At 33.1% G+C, this 18,178-nt stretch overlaps 3 protein-coding genes across 5 annotated transcripts in view; 2 read left to right on the plus strand and 1 right to left on the minus strand.

Moving 5' to 3' along the window:
• Nucleotides 1-282: 282 nt before the first annotated feature.
• LOC111678601 (odorant receptor 30a-like) lies at nt 283-1,792 on the plus strand. The gene is made up of 6 exons (XM_023439999.2): nt 283-588; nt 671-809; nt 885-1,149; nt 1,207-1,306; nt 1,374-1,583; nt 1,645-1,792. Exons 1-6 carry the CDS (start codon nt 283-285, stop codon nt 1,744-1,746), a joined length of 1,122 nt encoding a protein of 373 aa, XP_023295767.2. The 3' UTR covers nt 1,747-1,792.
• Nucleotides 1,793-6,486: 4,694 nt separating this feature from the next.
• On the plus strand, nt 6,487-8,044 carry LOC111678600 (odorant receptor 30a-like). The gene is made up of 6 exons (XM_023439998.2): nt 6,487-6,792; nt 6,865-7,003; nt 7,067-7,331; nt 7,395-7,494; nt 7,554-7,763; nt 7,824-8,044. The coding sequence occupies exons 1-6, from the start codon at nt 6,487-6,489 to the stop codon at nt 7,923-7,925; spliced, it is 1,122 nt and encodes a 373-aa protein (XP_023295766.2). The 3' UTR covers nt 7,926-8,044.
• A 4,124-nt stretch (nt 8,045-12,168) lies between these two features.
• The window catches only part of LOC111678598 (low-density lipoprotein receptor-related protein 2), a 225,643-nt gene continuing 219,633 nt past the window's right edge, over nt 12,169-18,178 (minus strand). For 2 of the 3 annotated variants that reach the window (XM_046947221.1, XM_046947220.1), the window contains exons 9-15: nt 17,908-18,119; nt 17,438-17,844; nt 15,877-17,375; nt 15,504-15,816; nt 13,253-15,439; nt 12,935-13,191; nt 12,169-12,865 (exon numbers count right to left, since the gene is read on the minus strand). In XM_046947221.1, coding sequence (XP_046803177.1) covers nt 12,663-12,865; nt 12,935-13,191; nt 13,253-15,439; nt 15,504-15,816; nt 15,877-17,375; nt 17,438-17,844; nt 17,908-18,119 — 5,078 coding nt within the window. In that variant the 3' untranslated portion in view covers nt 12,169-12,662. Of the gene's footprint in view, nt 12,866-12,934; nt 13,192-13,252; nt 15,440-15,499; nt 15,817-15,876; nt 17,376-17,437; nt 17,845-17,907; nt 18,120-18,178 lie in introns of those variants that run through there. The other variant, XM_046947222.1, reaches the window with a different exon arrangement.

The raw sequence follows: 18,178 nt of genomic DNA on the forward strand, positions 1-18,178 counted from the left end.
ATGATTAGGCAAAACTTTTTACCAACAAGTACGTACATATAGTTGAAAATGTAGGCCCAACATTTTCAAAATGCACAAATTGTTTACAAACTTTGTTGTAAAGATATAGCACAATAAAAACTTGGGAATAACTACAAGTCATTCTGTTCATCAAAAGCAAATATATGACAAAAATCTGCTTTAAAAACCTGAACTTGTGCAATGCTTTGTATTCAGTTTACTTTAGCTATTAAAGTCTAAGCATATTTTTTTCCAGAAAAGAGAATTGAAAAATTCGGTAACATGTCTTTAAGAACCATTGAAGATGTGCCTCTTTTCAATACCAGTTTGCGTATAATGAAATTTTGGTCATTTCTATTGCAACACAACTGGCGCAGATATTCCTGCTTAATACCGTACATTATGATCAATACTACACAATTTTTGGATATTTATTTCAGTACCGAACCCATTGATGCCGTGGTCCGTAATGCTTATATAGCGGTTTTATTTTTCAATACGATTTTGAGAGCCGTTCTATTGTGCCTTAATCGTTTTGAGTATGAGAAATTTATGGAAAATATACGTTTGTTGTATATTGAATTGATGGTAATTTTGATGTTAAAGTATACATACGAAAAATTTCAAAAATAAAAATTTGGGTTGTTTATAAATTGATCGATTTTTTAAGGAATCTGAAGATAAGTCCACACGCAAAATGCTTCATGAAACAACTTTAGCCTCGAGATTTATATCGAAAATAAATTTATTTATGGGCACTTGCTCTTGTATTGGGTTTATAACTTATCCGATATTTGCCACATCAAGGGGTGAGTGTAATTTTAGATCTATTTCGAGATGTTTATTTTACTATTTCGAAATTCAATTTAAATGTTTTCTCTCAGTTTTACCCTTTGGCATGTATGTTCCCGGTATTGAAAAGTACGAAAGTCCCTTCTATCAAATTTTCTTTATATGTCAAGTAATCATTACGCCCATGGGCTGTTGTATGTATATTCCATTTACCAATCTAGTAGTGGCATTTATACTTTTTGCCATTTTGATGTGTAAAGTATTGCAACATAAATTGAGAAATTTGAAAGACGTAAGTAATGAACATGCCCGAGAAGTCATTGTATGGTGTATAAAATATCAATTGGAATTGATAAGGTAAGGGATACAGGGCATTTTATTTTAAATTTTAAAAAAACATGTTATATTTTTTAGATACGTAGATACTATTAATAATTTGACTACTCATACTTTTTTGGTGGAATTTTTAGCCTATGGAGCCATGTTATGTGCCATGTTGTTTTTATTAATTATTGTAAGATTTTGTTTTTTTTCGAAAACTCTTTAACTTTCTTATGAATATTTTTTTATTATATATTTAGGTCGAAACTTTGGCCCAAATGATTATTATTAGCATTTACATATTTATGATACTTTCGCAGAGCGTAATCATGTATTATTTTGCCAACGAACTTTACGATCAAAGTTTATTGGTGGCTAATGCTGCTTACGATTGTAATTGGTTTGAGTTTGATGTGTCCACTCAAAAATATTTGAATTTATTGATCTTAAGATCTCAAAAACCTTGTTCTGTAAGTATAAAATATATGTATTTTAAAATTTTTATATAAAGTTATTTCATATTATTTTCAGATATTAGTAGGCAAAGTTTATCCCATGAATTTGGAAATGTTACAATCTTTGCTTAATGCCACATATTCTTATTTTACATTATTGAAAAGAGTTTATGGATAAAACAATGGAGATTGGGAAAAAATATATTTTTGAACATATATTTTAAAGATAAATTACATGCACCTTTTTTAACTGTAGATAAATATGATTTAGAAATATAGATTCACGCTTTTAATTAATTAAAGTAGTTCTTTTTATACCCTTCACCTTCGTGAGAAGGGTATATATAAGTTTGTCATTCCGTTTGTAATTTCTATCATATAATTTTCGACCCTATAAAGTATATATATTCTGGATCCTTATAAATAGCGGTGTCTATTAAGCCATGTCCGTCTGTCTGTCCGTCTGTTGAAATCAGTTTTTAGAGGTCCCCAGATATCGGCGAGATCCGAATCTTTAATAATTCAGTTAGACATACTTTCGAGAAGATCGCTATTAAAAATCAGCAAAATCGGTCTATAAATAACGGAGATATGAGCAAAAATCCGAGACAACCTCTGAAAATTTCATCAAAAAAGCCACATTTTTTTAATGCTTTGTTAAAAAAAGCAACAAAAACACAGTGAATTGGATAAAGATGTACATGTGCGTGTGGAAATGTATTTGGTTTTATTCAGCTGTGTATTATATTTTTGCATGTTTGCATGCTGTTCTGTTCTCACGAACTAGGAGATAAAGCAGTAATATGTTGGTAATACAGCTGATATTTGTTTGAGGGTGGTAATACAGTTTGACGGTGGTATTACAGTACAACGGTTAATATTTCTTTTTGCTACAGTTTATATTTGTTTGTGTGTATGTTATGTGTGACATGTGTTCAGAGATACAAAATAAATAAAAACTGTTTTTTAAAACATACATACTTGGTGAAGGGTATATAAGATTCGGCACAGCCGAATATAGAAATATTACTTGCTTAGTTTTGAAATCGATCCACGATTTCACCTAGACCCCAAAAGAGCGAGTTTTGAGTTGGTAATTACATGCCAATTAATAACCAGATTAGTTAATCTGAAAATTTAATCCAATGTTAACCCCGTTTGATGTTTTTGAGTACAAATTTAAGCTCCGTAGTGTTGTCATACACAACAAACACATCAATTAAATTAATTATTTATGTGGGAAAACGCAGTTAATGTTTGCAATTTTCTATGATTTAAATATTTGTAATAAAATATAAACAATCATTAGAAATAATTATTAACAACAGTGGGCGTTTAAAAGTCTAATATTACCTATTTATATATATGATTTACAATATAAATATGTACATATTTTGTACATTACAATTTCCACAGAGCTTATAAAATGTAAAAGTACTTTTCGGAACGAAAGCAGACAATATTAAAAATACTCTTTCTGATGGCTCTTGAAAAGATTTTAGATGATCATTAATGTCGAGAATCTTTCTCCTTCCGACTCAGTGATGAATGCACTATCCTACAAGCAGAAATTTCTGCGATTAAAAGGGCATCTAAATGGCTTAGGTACTATCGGATATTCAATAGGGATATCAGAATCTATACTGACAGCCAAGTCGCTTTCAAATCCCTGATAGGTGTATACTCTGCATTAAAACTTGTCTAAGAAGGCCAGGCGTCTGTCAACGAGATGGCGAGACATTCAAGACTTACCCTAGTTTGGGTCAAAGGACACGGGGATATTACTGGCAAAAGTTGGCACGAGGGTGGCCATACTGGATATAGACTAATTCTGCGGCGTCCCCCTAGCTGCCATTAAGGAACAAATTCATAACATTTGTCAGTTCTTACTGGCCATTCCAACTTTGGAAACCATGCAAGACGCATTGGTCTTCCATACAATGATTTCTGTAGGAGTTGTCAAAATAAGGAAGAATCGATTCGTTATCAGGCAATAGGGTCGGCATACTTTTCTGATCTATCTGATCTATTAACTTTTCAACCTGAACGTATTCTTGCATTTTTAAGATTGTCGAAATGGGTGTGTAATTAAATACACACTATGTTTTACATATCAACTCTATCTTCTAATTTTCTTAATACAATGATGGTATGTCTCTATAGCTTTTTTCCCCTTACGCATCTTATTTTCATTTCAGAAATTAAAGGGACCAAATTGGACCCAAGTAAAGCTATACTCGTTGTAGTGTACAGTCTGCATAACATAACCTAACCTTCACACTCGTGTAAAGAGTCCTCCTCAAAGGACTAGGACTGGTCCAATACTAGTCTAAATATATTGAAAAACATACTTCATTTAACATTGTGATGTCCTAGGTGAGGGCCACAGGTCATGGACAATGTTTTTATGAAGAAAATAAATTTGTTCCATGCCTACATTACGTAGGACTTCTAAACGAATGATATACTCCAATAATGTTTACAGGGAAATAGTTTTTGGATTGCAAGAATGGATCATTGCCCATAAACATCTCTTGACCATGTCATTGACCTTCTTCCGGGGGTATATAGTCAAGCACTTTATACAAATATATACACAAATAGATCCTCAATAAGGTGCCCACAAACAACATGACAAGCACTTACAAACATCTACAACTGTATATCGAATTCACTATCGGTATCGTATTGTTGTATCATCATATGTCATTAATATTTCACAGACAACATTTTTTTGTCACAAAAACAAAAGAATAGTGAAAACTTACAACATACAACGTTACGGCACTGATTGTAAATTGTATAATATTTCGAATTCATGAGTACTTATGTACAAATTACAAACAAAAGTTGAATTCAATCCCAAGTATTTTACTGCGTTTTGGCGAATTTCCAGTTTTAACCGAAAAATTATTAGTTTGTGTTGGTAGTAATTCATAGAAAAATTCAAATAAATTTAGCCTAATGTATTGTTATAAGGATACAAAAAAAAGGCTTAATTTTCAATTTCCTTGCAAGGCAATCTAGTTTTACTGCAATAACTGTCTTCTTCATGCTCTTTAGAAATATAATTTGATGTTACCTTGGTGAAATCTCCACCTTGATGTTATTGCAATCCTGGGGAACAGAGGTGTTACTAACACTATAAATTGGGACTATAAATTGGTGTTTATAGTCTACTGCCAGGCTTAGTCCTTGCATAGATTGAAAACAGGTCTAACCAGATAACCACAAAATCTGAACCACGTGTGGCCAGTTGCTTGCAGGACTATGTCCTAACTGGTCAGTTGGTTGAGGTTCCTTCGGGATCCACATAGTGACTGTGGTTAAAACCCAAATTCGGAGGAAGAGTGAGATGCGGTTCAAAGACAGATGTACGGTGAAGTCAATATTTCGGGATAAGTTCGGTGCCGTTGCCGAAACAACAGATAGCCCACATAGGAGTGACTGTGGGACTAAGCGTTGGAAATGAGTTGGTATTAATTGTATATGTTACGGGATGAATGTGGGGTACGGCGGGCTTCACGCATGTTTTTGGTATGTTCTTCACTTATGAATGTGTCGGATAAATGAGATGTGTGCTGGGTTGTCTTATGTTGGATGAAAGGTATCATATATAAAAGATACCATTATATTTCCCTTCCTTGTCCAAAAATGTTCAGAGTAAACTCTGTTCATATCAGAATTACCACAGTGTGTCCCTGTGACTAGGAATAAAGTCTCGGCTTATTTGATGGATTCGTACTTCGGTCTACCGGTTACGTCGCTAGGTGCTGTTGCCAAATCAACAGAGGCCATCTCATCGGCGAGGATGTAAACGGAAGTGATGTTTTACATTTCGGAAGTTAAGCAACGGGGCAGCAACGGTCAGATATTAGATAGCTCAAGTACTTGAGCAAAGTGCTTGTACGTGGACCGGTATATCCATGTACAAAAATTGCAACCTATGTGTAAGATACACAAAGAGGCAGTGATGAGTTGTTTACTTTTTACTCACCCAGTGGTTGAAAAGGTGAGGTACTCACTTATTTATTAATTCATTTGTATATTTACATTTTTGTCAGGAAAAGTTTGTGCAGTTTGTACTTTTTGTTTTGAAATTCTCAAATTATAAAATATTATACTTAGGAGTGACCGATCTTATTACTTCCTACACTAGTTATGAATAAACCGTTTATATAACCCTACTAGATTACCTTACGATTAGACTAGTTACTTTGGGACCCTTGATTCTCTCCTAGGAGACGTCGATATCTCGTAAAGTAACTAGTTAAAGGGTTAGTAATGTCATTGATCACTAAGAACCCGTTTGAACATTACCATACATTGGTTTACTTTTTATTTCATTCGAGTAGTCAGGTGGCTAAGGGCTATCCTAAGTAAAGTATATTAAGTGGTTTATTCAAGACCTTCCAGCCAAACTGCTGGAATAAAACAACATTTTTTTTGTAAAATTTAACTAAATTGAGAAATTATACATAAGTAAATTTAAGAACATTTTGACTCTACAACATAATATGTATTTTTGTAAAAATTTATTAAAGCTTGTTAGAAATTACTCTGCCGTTTACTGTGCAAAAAAAAAATGTAACAGGAAAAAGGCCAAAACCACAAAGGATGTGCGTAAATTGAGCATACAAAACTCGTGTGTAATTATTAACCGTAAAAAAAGGTTGAGTAAGTTTTGTAACCCCAACAAACAGGAAATACACATATGTACATATAAACACACACAAATGCGTTAATACAGTTTGTATCCCTTTCACATGTCCTTGCGGTTTTTCAGGAAAACTCTTTGTCATAAAGATTTTCAATGTTGATACAAGTATAAAAACCCTAATGCTATTGCTTAAATTTCTAGTCATTTCCCTTTTGAATAACGACCATTGACTCAGGGAGAAAAGCAACATTAAACAACATGGATATGAAATCGATTGAAGAAGTGCCTATGTTCATCTCTAGTTTGCGTATAATGAAATTTTGGGGATTTCTTTTGGAGCACAATTGGCGCAGATATGCCAGCTTAATACCGTACTCTCTACTGACCACAACACAATTTATGGAGATTTACTTTAGCACCGAACCGGTTGATGCAATAATCCGCAATGCTTACATAGCGGTATTATTTTTTAATTCAACTCTGAGAGGTGTGGTATTGTGTATAAATCGTTTTGGATTTGAGAAATTTATGGAAAATATGCGTGTTTTATATATTGACTTAAGGGTAAGGAGAATGTGTGTGTGTGTCTGTTTAACAACTTAATAAATGTTAATTAATATATGTATATATTTTAAGAAATCCGAGGAAAAATTTATAAGCAAAAAAACCCATGAGACAACAAAAACTTCAATATTAGTGGCGAAAATTAATTTAATTATGGGTGCCTGTTCGGTTATGGGCTTTCTAATATATCCGATATTTGCTACCACTAAAGGTGAGAAATTTATTGTTTTAAGTTTACATATGTATATTGGTAGAGCAACCTCTTCTTTTCTAGCTTTACCTTACGGCATTTATATACCCGGCATTGACAAATATCAACGGCCATTCTATGAATTGTTCTTTATAACTCAAATCATCTTAGCTCCCATGGGCTGTTGTATGTATATTCCATTTACAAATCTTATAGTGGCTTTTATACTTTTTGGTATTTTGATGTGTAAAGTTTTGCAACATAAACTAACCAATTTAAGAAATGTCAGTAATGAAAAGGCTCGAGAAGTAATCGTTTGGTGTCTGAAATATCAATTGGAATTAATTAAGTTAAACCAATGAAAGTCATTCTTTTTAAAAATTTAATCGTATTTTATATGTTTTTTTTTCAGATTTGTCGAGACCATGAATAAGTTAACCACTCATACTTATATGATTGAATTTCTGGCATTTGGAGCCATGTTGTGTGCTATGTTGTTCTCCTTAGTTATAGTAAGTAGTCACTAAATGAATTAAATTTAATGTTAAATATTTTTACAAACAACATCCAGGCTGAAACTGTAGCTCAAATGGTCATAATCAGTATCTATATGTTTATGATATTTTCGCAAAGTGTTGTTTTATATTATTTTGCCAATGAACTGTACGATCAAAGTTTATTGGTGGCCATTGCAGCTTATGAATGCAATTGGTTTGATTTTGATGTGGGCACTCAAAAAATTCTTAAACTTATGATTTTAAGAGCTCAAAAACCCTGTGCTGTAAGTTGTTGTGGTCTATTGAATCTGTTTACTTTTTTGCTTAAAAATTCTTAATTGTAGATTCTGGTGGGCAAAGTGTATCCCATGAATTTGGAATTATTACAATCTTTGTTGAATGCCACCTACTCGTATTTTACTTTATTGAAAAGAGTTTATGGTTAAAAATAATTATATAAATACTATTATATTATAATACTCTCTGTAGATTTCTATATTTTGTTAGAGTTGTAGTAAATATTAAAAAAAATATTTAAATATTATAAAATTAAGTAAATAGATTTAATTTCTTATATAACATGTTCATATCGAGTTTCATTAATATACTAGTACTTTTAACCTAGCTTCGAAGTAACTTTATGAAGTGGTCATTTATAGGAGTAAGGTCAATTAGGATAAAGTTCCTTTGAAATTTGGTTATTTCGAAAACATTTTTTGAAGTGGATCTTATATGAGAGGTGTGTGCAAATACGGTTCTATCCTTATTGAGTAGGGTGATATATGTTCCCAAAAAGCTTACACACGTTCAATTTCATTGTTATACTGGTATTTTTAGATAGTTATAATCAGGACAAGAATTTTTATGCAAATGCATGTTTGTAGTCAGTAACTCAAAATAACTTTTAACTAGTTTTCTTTTCGAATCAAAGAATTTGGCATCGATTTGTTGTTGCATATTTTGTTATAAATGCATAAATAGCATATTTTTGTTTAAATTACATATATTTTGCATATTTTCAACATTTTTATAGAATTTTTTTAGTAAAAATCAACAAATTTCGATCTGTACATCTGTGTGTCCATATAAAAAGATAACTTGATGAAATTTTGTTTTTACATCCCTCCCACGTCCATAATTCACTTAAAAACATTGCCAAACGATAACATTCGGAAGAAATATAATTTATACAAAAATTCATTTATTCGCAAAATTTTATTAGAATTGCTATCAAGCTTTTTATTAAATATATACTATTTAAAGTTGTTTCTCAGTCTTCATATATGTCATTCTCGAGGTTGTGATTCCGTTAAAGTGGTATTATAGTACACAAAGCTGTCCTTAAAAACCTGTATATTTGTTGTCAAAAACTTAAGATCTGAATATCTATTTATAAAGAAATATTTTTTGGTGAATATTTTTTACATTTTTAGTGCATATTTTCCTATTTAATGGTGCATATTATAAGCGCATGTTTTTAATTAGTTAGTGAATGAAAATTCTTGCCCTGGTTATAAGCGTTAAACTTATTTTCTGAAGGAGACGTTTTATTAAAGGCAGGGTCAATGTAGATTAACGTTGCAATAGGACTTGCTTATGTCGACTTTTGTTGCTGCTATTTCTAATAAATTACAATCCAATGTCCGCCATACATTATAGAATACTTACTAAAAATTGCAATACGCAGAGAGTGAAAACCGGTAGTAAAGACAAGAGTGAGCGTACCATGTTTGTTACCATTTAGAAAACGGATGTGTTTAAAAACGTTGCCCTGTCTGGCAACATAGTGTTTTCAAGCGTATGTTATGTATGTATTTTGATAACGTATGTTTTTGAAAAATTATAAACACATTGATGTCAATGTGGTACCAGACGTGTATAATTTAAAAACGTTTTTTCCCTCTGTGTAGATTTGATCTTTCGGACTATATCGTTCTTTTAACAGACAGACGAATGGACGGACATGTTTAAATCGTTTAATAAGGACCCAGAATACATACATACATACATATACTTTTATAAGTCTACGACTAGTATTTCCATGAGTTATAAACGGAATGACTAAATATATATAACAAAAATTTTTTAATGGTGGGTATAAAAATGGAAAATTTATAAGAATGATCAGAAGATGGCTTTATATATAGTAAGATTTAGGCTAAATAAATATTATTCCAAAAATTTATAAGAATTATCAGAAGATGACTTCATATATAGCTATGACTCCCACTACAATGTTGGAACATTTTGGAATAGAATTTTTATTTCGTTAATGGGTAGAAGAAAGTATCAAAAGGGGTAAAAACGGGAAATTTGATTTTATTCAAACACAATGATCTAATTAAGATTAAATTTTTAGATTTAGAAACACTAAATATTCTAATGAGGTGTTGTTTGGAACCCCGGTACCAAGTGATATTTTTTGGTACTTTTTCATTTTTCATCTGATACTTTTTGATTTTTCTTTGATATTGAAATCGAAACATGAAATTAATAATAAAGGGACTTTTCGGTACTTTTTCGTTCTACACAGGCATTTTTTTGAGTTTTCTTTAAAATTAAACCTATAAGCATGAAATTAAGCATGTAGAGCCCGGAGTAAATGAGAATCTATAAAAGGGGACTTTTTTGAGTTTTCTATAAAATTTAACCTAGAAACATGAAATTAATCATGTAGAGTCTGGAGTAAATGAGAATCTATAAAAGGGGACTTTATGGTACTTTTTCATTCTTCAAAAGGTGCTTTTTGGTTTTTTGTATAATATGGAACCTGGAAACGTGAAATTTATCATGAAGAGCCCGGAGTAAATGAGAATCTATAAAAGGGGACTTTTTGGTACTTTTTCGTCCTTCGACTGGCACTTTTTGAGTTTTCCATAAAATTTAAACTAGAAACATGAAATTAAGCATATAGAGCCCAGAGTAAATGAGAATCTATAAAAGGGGACTTTTTGGTACTTTTTCGTTCATCAAAAGAAATTTTCTATAATATTGAACCTAGAAACATGAAATTAAGTATGTAGAGCCTGGATTAAGTGAGAACATATAAAAGGGGACTTTGTGGTACTTTTTCGTTCTTCAAAAGGTACTTTTTGGATTTTTGTATAATATTGAACATAGAAACGTGAAATCGAGCCCGGATTAAGTGAGGACCTATAAAAGGGGACTTTTTGGTACTTTTTCGTTCTTCAATTGTTTTTTTTTTTTAATTTTCTGTAATATTGAAACTAGAATCATAAAATCAAACTTAAAGAGTTCTCTCAAAGGGGAACTTTTGATATTACAGATATATAAACATTTACAATAATTATATTTATTTTATTCCATTAGGATGAGGGTAGCGAAGCACACTGGGTATAGCTAGTAATATATAAAATTGATTATATGTAAGGATATGTATAAGATCTGACTTTTACATATGGGGAGAGGTCAGCCACATAAATGGTCTCGGTACATACACGTAAAACATTCAATGTGATTGAATTAATTATAATTGTTAAAGTAATTAAGTTTAAAGGAGTTTATTAACAAAACGATTTGATGTCAACTAAATTTCAAACTGTGAAGAGCTGATTATCCAACTTAAAATATAAACAATATTTTTTTATTAACAAATTTCTTCATATTTATTTTTTTATTTTCTTTTTTTATTATAATAATATATACTTTACTAAATTTTTAAAATTTAATTCTATTCATTTATTTTCATATAATTCTAAAAAACGAAAGGAAGCACAGATTCGCTTTTAAATAAAAAATGTTTTTGTTTCTTTTTTTTACTTAGTTTGATATTACAAAGTATAAATTGTTTTCTTTTTGTTTGTGATGACATGTTTGTTGTTCATTTATAATATTGCAGGTTTTTTGTTTGTTTTTGTAGTCAGAAAAAAAGCTAAGCTTTTTTCAACAAAATAAAGTTTTTTTTAAATTTAAAATAATGGGAAGCAAAAAAATACATATGTATAATAATGTTAAAACAAATAAGAAAAAAAATTAATGAAATTTTAAATAGAATTAGGAAATTCTTGAGAAGTTTCTGTTCATTTTGATATGCTAAAAAACAGTGGTGATGCATTTGATTTGTGATAAAAACATTAGTTAATAATTAATATTTAAAATAAAATAGTTATAAACAAAGAAATACTATTTATTAAAAAAAGGAATGTTTAAAGATTACAAACTTAATAAAAAGTTTAAAAACTTAATAAGACACATACAATTTTTTTTGTTTTGTTTTTATAGTTAAAAATAATTTATAACTTTTTCTCATTTTTAAGCGGATTTATAACTTTCTCTGCTTTGTGTTTTTCTTTTGGTAAAAAAAACAATTCTAAAAAAACATTTGATTAATAATAAAATAACATATTACACATTAAAAATATTATTAAATATATGTATAAATATATATACTTTTGTTAAAAAATAATAAATTTTGAATAAAAATAAGTTTCTTAAATTGTTTGTTCGAAAAAAATTTTTTTATAATGTGGAAATTTTAACTAAATGAAGAAAATAATTATTAAACTATTGCTAGTTTGTTTTTGTTTTTTTTATTTAATGATTTTTTTAGTTTTTTTTTATAAAAAATATATAAAATATTTAGAAAACTATTTCAATTTTTTTCTTGATTCTCTTTTAGTTTACATTTGTTTTTAGTTTCTTTCTATGTTGTTTACTAGTTTTTTACTGTTTTTTTACAAAATTGTTTGATTTATTTATATAAATACAAAAAATCTTTTTCTTTTTTCAAGATTTTCTCTTTTTAAATATTGTCTTTTTATAATAATTTTTCTCTTGCTCTCTGTATACATAGAATTACAACCCTGTTGTTCTGTTAGATTGCAAAAACCCACAGGGCGGCTTTTATTACAGAGTTGCCATGTTAATTTGTTTTGTTCTAATTCGAATTTGTCATACAGCAAAGATATGTGTTTTCATTTACTTAAATTTCTATAAAAAATGTGTTTTTTTGTATATATAAATAATTTATAATTTTCTTTTTTACTCTCTCTCTGTCTCTGTCTACTATAATTTATTTTAACTTTTTAAGCAACGTCTCCGATTGATTTTGTCTAGGTTTTCTGTTAAATTAAATTTAAATTTGTTCTTTTTATAGTAGTTGTTCCACATGGTGTTAATGTTATTGTTGTTGCCGTGGCTAGAATTTGATGTTAGGGTTTATATCAGCACTCAGACTTATCTTCTTCAACCAAGTATTGTGTGTCCTTGCCATTATCGGCGGATGGATCTAATTCTCTGGTTCTTAATTGTAATTGTGGTGAGGATTTGTGCGTTATACTGCTAGGTGCTAAAATGGCTGATACAGGTTCCGTAAATGGACCGATGGGTTTGTTTTTGGAGGGATCATGTGGCACTTCGTAAATTCCTTAAAAAAACAAAAGCAATATAAAAAATTAGACATAAGTTTAACAAGTTCTTTGTTAGACTAACTTACCGGATCCATTACTTATACTAGGTTCGGTAGTTGTACCTGATTGTACAGCATCATACATGGGATTAGAGAAATCTCTGGTTTTACCCGAATTTACTGTTTGTAAATTGTAGCCTTCTAGCGGCGCTACATCGCCTGTAGAGGTGCCCGCTGGAGCATTAGGACCCGGGAAACCAGGAGCATTAAATTCAACATTAGTTCCCTGGCGGAAAGTAACACTTTGTGAAGAGGTTAAAGTTGGCAGACGTGCCAATTTGCCACTAAAAAGAACATTTTTCATATTAAAAGACAACTTCTTAAATAATTCTCAATAAAACTTACAATGGTTTCTTGCGTATAACGAACCATACACCAGCAGCTGCCAATAGCACCAATAATATCACCATTATGGGCACCACCACTGCGGTGACATTGGCACCACCATGACCAAACATGCCGGCAGCATTTTGTTCACAATGATTGCCCTTGAAGTCAGCCAAACATTCGCACATCAATTCGCCATTATTGTCTTCTAAACAGAAACCACCGTTTTGACAAGGACAAATTCTAGGAGAAGGTCTTTGCCGCTCAGCGGCAGCATCACAAATAATCTCAATAGTACTGCGGTGGGAAGGCAATGAACCGGAACTATCAGGACAAGCACAACGATGACCACCCGGCACTAAAAGACACAAATGCGAACAGCTTGAACCGAAGCAGGGATCTTTCAAAGATGTATTATAACGCTTTTCATGGTAAACCTTAAGACCAGCAGGATTAACCAAGTTACGATGCACCACCACCTGGACACCACGACCAAATTTATCTTGTCTTATCAACTCTCCAGTATCACGAGTAACCCAAAACATGTTCGATTCGAATATATCCAGAGACACAGGATGTCTTAACTTATCACTCTTAACAATAGTTTTACGTCCAGAACCGTCTGGTCTCATTGATTCAATAGTATTCAATTTAGTATCCACCCAGTAGATAACATGATCCTGAGAATAATCTATAGTTAAGCCAGCAGGATGTCTAATTTGTTCTGTAATTATGGGACGACGTTTAGAGCCATCCATCCATGATACTTCGATCTTAGGAGCGGAACCAGCATCAGACCAATAAATTCTACCCAATTGAGGATTTACCGCTATGGAAGTGGGCACTTCAATACCAGCATTTACAATAGATCTGCGATAACGACCATCTGTAGTGGCTACCATAACTCTACCACGAGGCTTGGAACCAGTTCTATCTACTTCAGCCCAATAGAGATTATTGGCTAACCAATCAACTGCCACCGCTGTAGGTTTCGAACCTCCCTTCATATTTAAGTCTTGAGCATAACCTATCTTAGCCTGACCATCTACAGCATTAACCATGTATGAACGTTTGATGGTCTTGTCATAACTGTCAGCCCAAAATACTATCTGCTGTTCGGCATGATAATCCAAGGCCTCTATACGTTTTTCCGATAATATCACATCAAACTCTTCCCTCTTCTGTAAATCTAAAGCTCGTATTTCCGGACCATTGGAGAATATGAGAACCACATCATCCTTTTCAGCTTTGCAAACACCGGAAGAACTATCCACTAGACGGAAGCCTTCACGACAAGAACAGGAGTAGGTGCCATTAAGGTTATTACACCGATGCGAGCATGTGTGTTGGCGAGTAGCACATTCATCTACATCTATACATTTCTTCTTATTGTCGGGAGCTATTATATAACCCGGATAACAAGCACAAATGTAACCACCATCTGTCAAATTATGGCAATGATGTTGACATCCTCCACGATTCTCTTCCAAGCAGGATGAAGTGTGATGACAGCCCAGCTCATCGGACGCATCTCCACAATCATCTGAGTAGTCACATACTTGAGCTCTTTCAATACAATTCTTATTTGCGCATTGGTATTGTGTGTACAAATCACAGGGTTTAACTTTGGTAGCACAAATGGTCATATTATTTTCATCTGAACCGTCTCCACAATTATCTACACCATCACAGATTTGATAACGAGCCACACAACGATGATTGGCACATTGGAATCGACGCAAAGTATCACAATTGAAGTCGGTACAAACTTTAGGATCTTCATCGGAACCATCTCCACAGTCATCGGTGCCATCACATAAATCAGAGGGCGATACACACAGGTTGTTGTTACATTGGAAACGTGACTCCGGACAATAACGTCCTCCCGGGAAACGTGGTGGACAATCCATTTCGTCAGACATGTCGCGACAATCACGATCACCATCACAGCGGAAATAGGAGGCAATGCAATGACCGGAAGTACATTGGAAGGTACCGTTTTTGCACTTGAATCCTTCACAGTTCAGTTCGTCAGAATTGTCACCACAATCATCCTCATGATCGCACTGCCAACGTGATGATATACATTTACCATTTCCGCAACGGAATTCCGATTCAGAGCAGTCACGATACTTGCCTTTGCAAATGGCTTCATTTTCATCTGAACCATCACCGCAATCATCAGCAAAGTCGCACATCCATTGCCTGTACAGGAAATTTAATTGGAATTATAATTATGATTTTTACAATATTTTAAAAATCTACTTACTTTGGTATACATCTGTTGTTGCCGCATTTGAAATCGGTGTCCAAATTACAAGAAGGACAATTCTCAGGCTGTTCATCACTGTTATCACGGCAATCGTCTTTACCATCACAGAACAACCATTTTGGAATGCAACGGTAATTGGATTGACCGGGACATCTTTGCCAGCCAGTGGTGCAGTTACGTTGACGGCACATATAAGCAGGCTCATCTGAATCATCACCACAATCATTATCGAAATCACACATCCATAGTTTAGGTATACAGCGACCGTTTTTACAACTGAACTCAGTATCAGGATCACAAGTTCGTTTATCTGAAAAATAGGAAAAAAATAAGAATATATTTGTCATACCAATTAATTTTTCAAACTTACGACACACTGCTGGATCTTCATCACTTCCATCTTTACAATCGGCATCGCCATCACAGCGCCAACTATCCAAAATACATCTACCACTTGATTTACATTTGAAATCAGAGTCGGGACAAGGTAAATCACAATTTTGTTCATCCGAACCATCACCGCAATCATCAATGCCATCACAAATTGTCGCCGAAGGTGTACAATTAGTATTTTTACATTGGAATGTTCCTGCTCTGCAGTGACGTTGTGGACATGTAGCCGGTTCATCTGATCCATCTTTACAATCTTTTTCGCCATCACATTTCCAGAACCAAGGTATACATTTCTCATCATCTCCTCCACAGCGATGTTGCCCAGTGGTACAATTTGCAATACATGTCTTACTGTCTCGAGCCAAATAGAATTGATTTGGACAAGCACACTTATAGCCGGGAGCTCCTTCTTCAATATAACCCTCAATATTAAGATAAGTAGACTCTGGGGGTGGAGAGATAAGGCAGAGGTGGGAGCAACCACCATTGTTGGTACCACAAGGATTATTATAGGGTATTTGTCTTAAAGGATGATTAATATGAATATCATAAGGACGGTGGGTTGTATTACGTAGGACGGTAAAGTTAGCACCAGTAAATTTATTAGCCCGAGCTATGGCCTTCAAATTCCAATCACTCCAGTATAAGTAGTCATCAAACAAGGAAATGGCAAATACATGAGGCACTTTAGCTCCCGACAAGACAATATGACGATGTCTACCCTCTAAATCGGCATAAGCTATGTAATCCAAATGAGCATCAGCCCAATAAATACGATCGGTAAAGTAATCCACCGCCAAAGCATTAGGCCAAGCAATATCATCTTCCCATGTTAAAATACGTGTGAAATTTGAGCCATCCATACCCATCTTGGCTATGTAGGCTTGCAAATGCCAAGAAGTGAAATACAAATAACCGATACCCGGATGTACAACGATAGCTCTGGGATCTACAACACCACTTCTTAAAGTTTTACGCTTAGTACCATCAAGTTCAGAAACGTCCAGATTTTTGGAGTGTCTATCTAACCAGTAGAGTTTACGACCTACCCAATCAATAGCAATACCTTCCAAACCATGCGAGTCATGACGTATAACAGCTTCTCTTGTGGGTTTCTCACTGGGATCTGTGTATTTGGATCTGAAAATAGTTTTAGCGGTAACATCACAGAAGTACATATATTCATCCTTGATGTCAAAGTCCAAAGCAACAACATTCATAAGATCTTGATGCATAAGATTCAACTGATGTCCATCGGCCGACATATTGCGTACATAGTATTTGTTGGTGAATATTAACCAGGCTGGGGTATTGTCTTTGCGTTTACAAGTGTGTTCATCTAACTGACGTTCATAGTAACGTTCGTCGCATTTACAATAAAAGCTTCCAGGTGTGTTCGAACAGTGTTGTGAACAAGCTCCAGGCAGTTCAATACATTCATCAATATCAGCACAAGCTTTACCATCGGCCAGAAGTCTGCAAGGATACAATTAAATATTAAGAATATTTTCGTTTAGAACTAAATAATAACTACTTACTTATAACCCTTATTACAGTCACAGTAGTAACTTGTGGGTGTATCCACACATTTATGACCACACTGATTGATTTCTACCTTGGCACACTCATCTACGAAACAATGAGCTGGTTCATCTGATTCATCGGTACAATCTGGTACCTTGTTACAAACTAATGTTGAATTAATACACTGACCATTACTGCAGGCGAATTGTCCCGTTGCACAGGTCACGTTATCTTTTTTACAATCCACTTCGTCGGAATGATCTCCACAATCGTCTTCACCATCACAACGATATTGATTGCGAATACATTTGAAATTTTGACAAGTAAACTCTTGAGGCGAACAGGTCTTGTATTTAGAATTGCAGAATTTACCCTCATCGGTGCCATCACCACAATCATTGTCATGATCACAAACCCAGCCCTAAAAAAAATTAGAATTTGGTATAAAGTCTTCTGTAAAATATTGGCAATTGAGATAACAAACCTTATTAATACATCTTCCATTGCCACAGGTGAACATATCATCAGCACACGGTTGCTGCGTTGCACAATTGTGTAAAGTAACATTCTCATCCGCACCATCCACACAATCTGGATCACCATCACATATCCATTTCTTGGGTATACATTGAGCTCGACCCCAAGACTTATTTTCAATACAAGTAAATTCGGTTTCTTCGTCACATTTACGGTCATCTAGTAATGTTAGAAAAATAATATAAATAAGTACTATGTTATCATTTGAAAATTAAATT

The sequence above is a fragment of the Lucilia cuprina genome, chromosome 3 (assembly GCF_022045245.1).
Source record: "Lucilia cuprina isolate Lc7/37 chromosome 3, ASM2204524v1, whole genome shotgun sequence".
Taxonomy (NCBI): Eukaryota; Metazoa; Arthropoda; class Insecta; order Diptera; family Calliphoridae; genus Lucilia; species Lucilia cuprina.

Excerpts from the sequence above, each read along its gene's own strand:
- LOC111678601 (XM_023439999.2), top strand. The coding sequence starts at position 283 with ATGTCTTTAAGAACCATTGAAGATGTGCCTCTTTTCAATACCAGTTTG. Across the intron at positions 810-884 it reads GATATTTGCCACATCAAGGG|TTTTACCCTTTGGCATGTAT; the intron begins GTGAGTGTAATT and ends GTTTTCTCTCAG. Across the intron at positions 1,150-1,206 it reads TATCAATTGGAATTGATAAG|ATACGTAGATACTATTAATA; the intron begins GTAAGGGATACA and ends TATATTTTTTAG.
- LOC111678600 (XM_023439998.2), top strand. The coding sequence starts at position 6,487 with ATGGATATGAAATCGATTGAAGAAGTGCCTATGTTCATCTCTAGTTTG. Across the intron at positions 7,004-7,066 it reads GATATTTGCTACCACTAAAG|CTTTACCTTACGGCATTTAT; the intron begins GTGAGAAATTTA and ends CTTCTTTTCTAG. Across the intron at positions 7,764-7,823 it reads GAGCTCAAAAACCCTGTGCT|ATTCTGGTGGGCAAAGTGTA; the intron begins GTAAGTTGTTGT and ends TCTTAATTGTAG.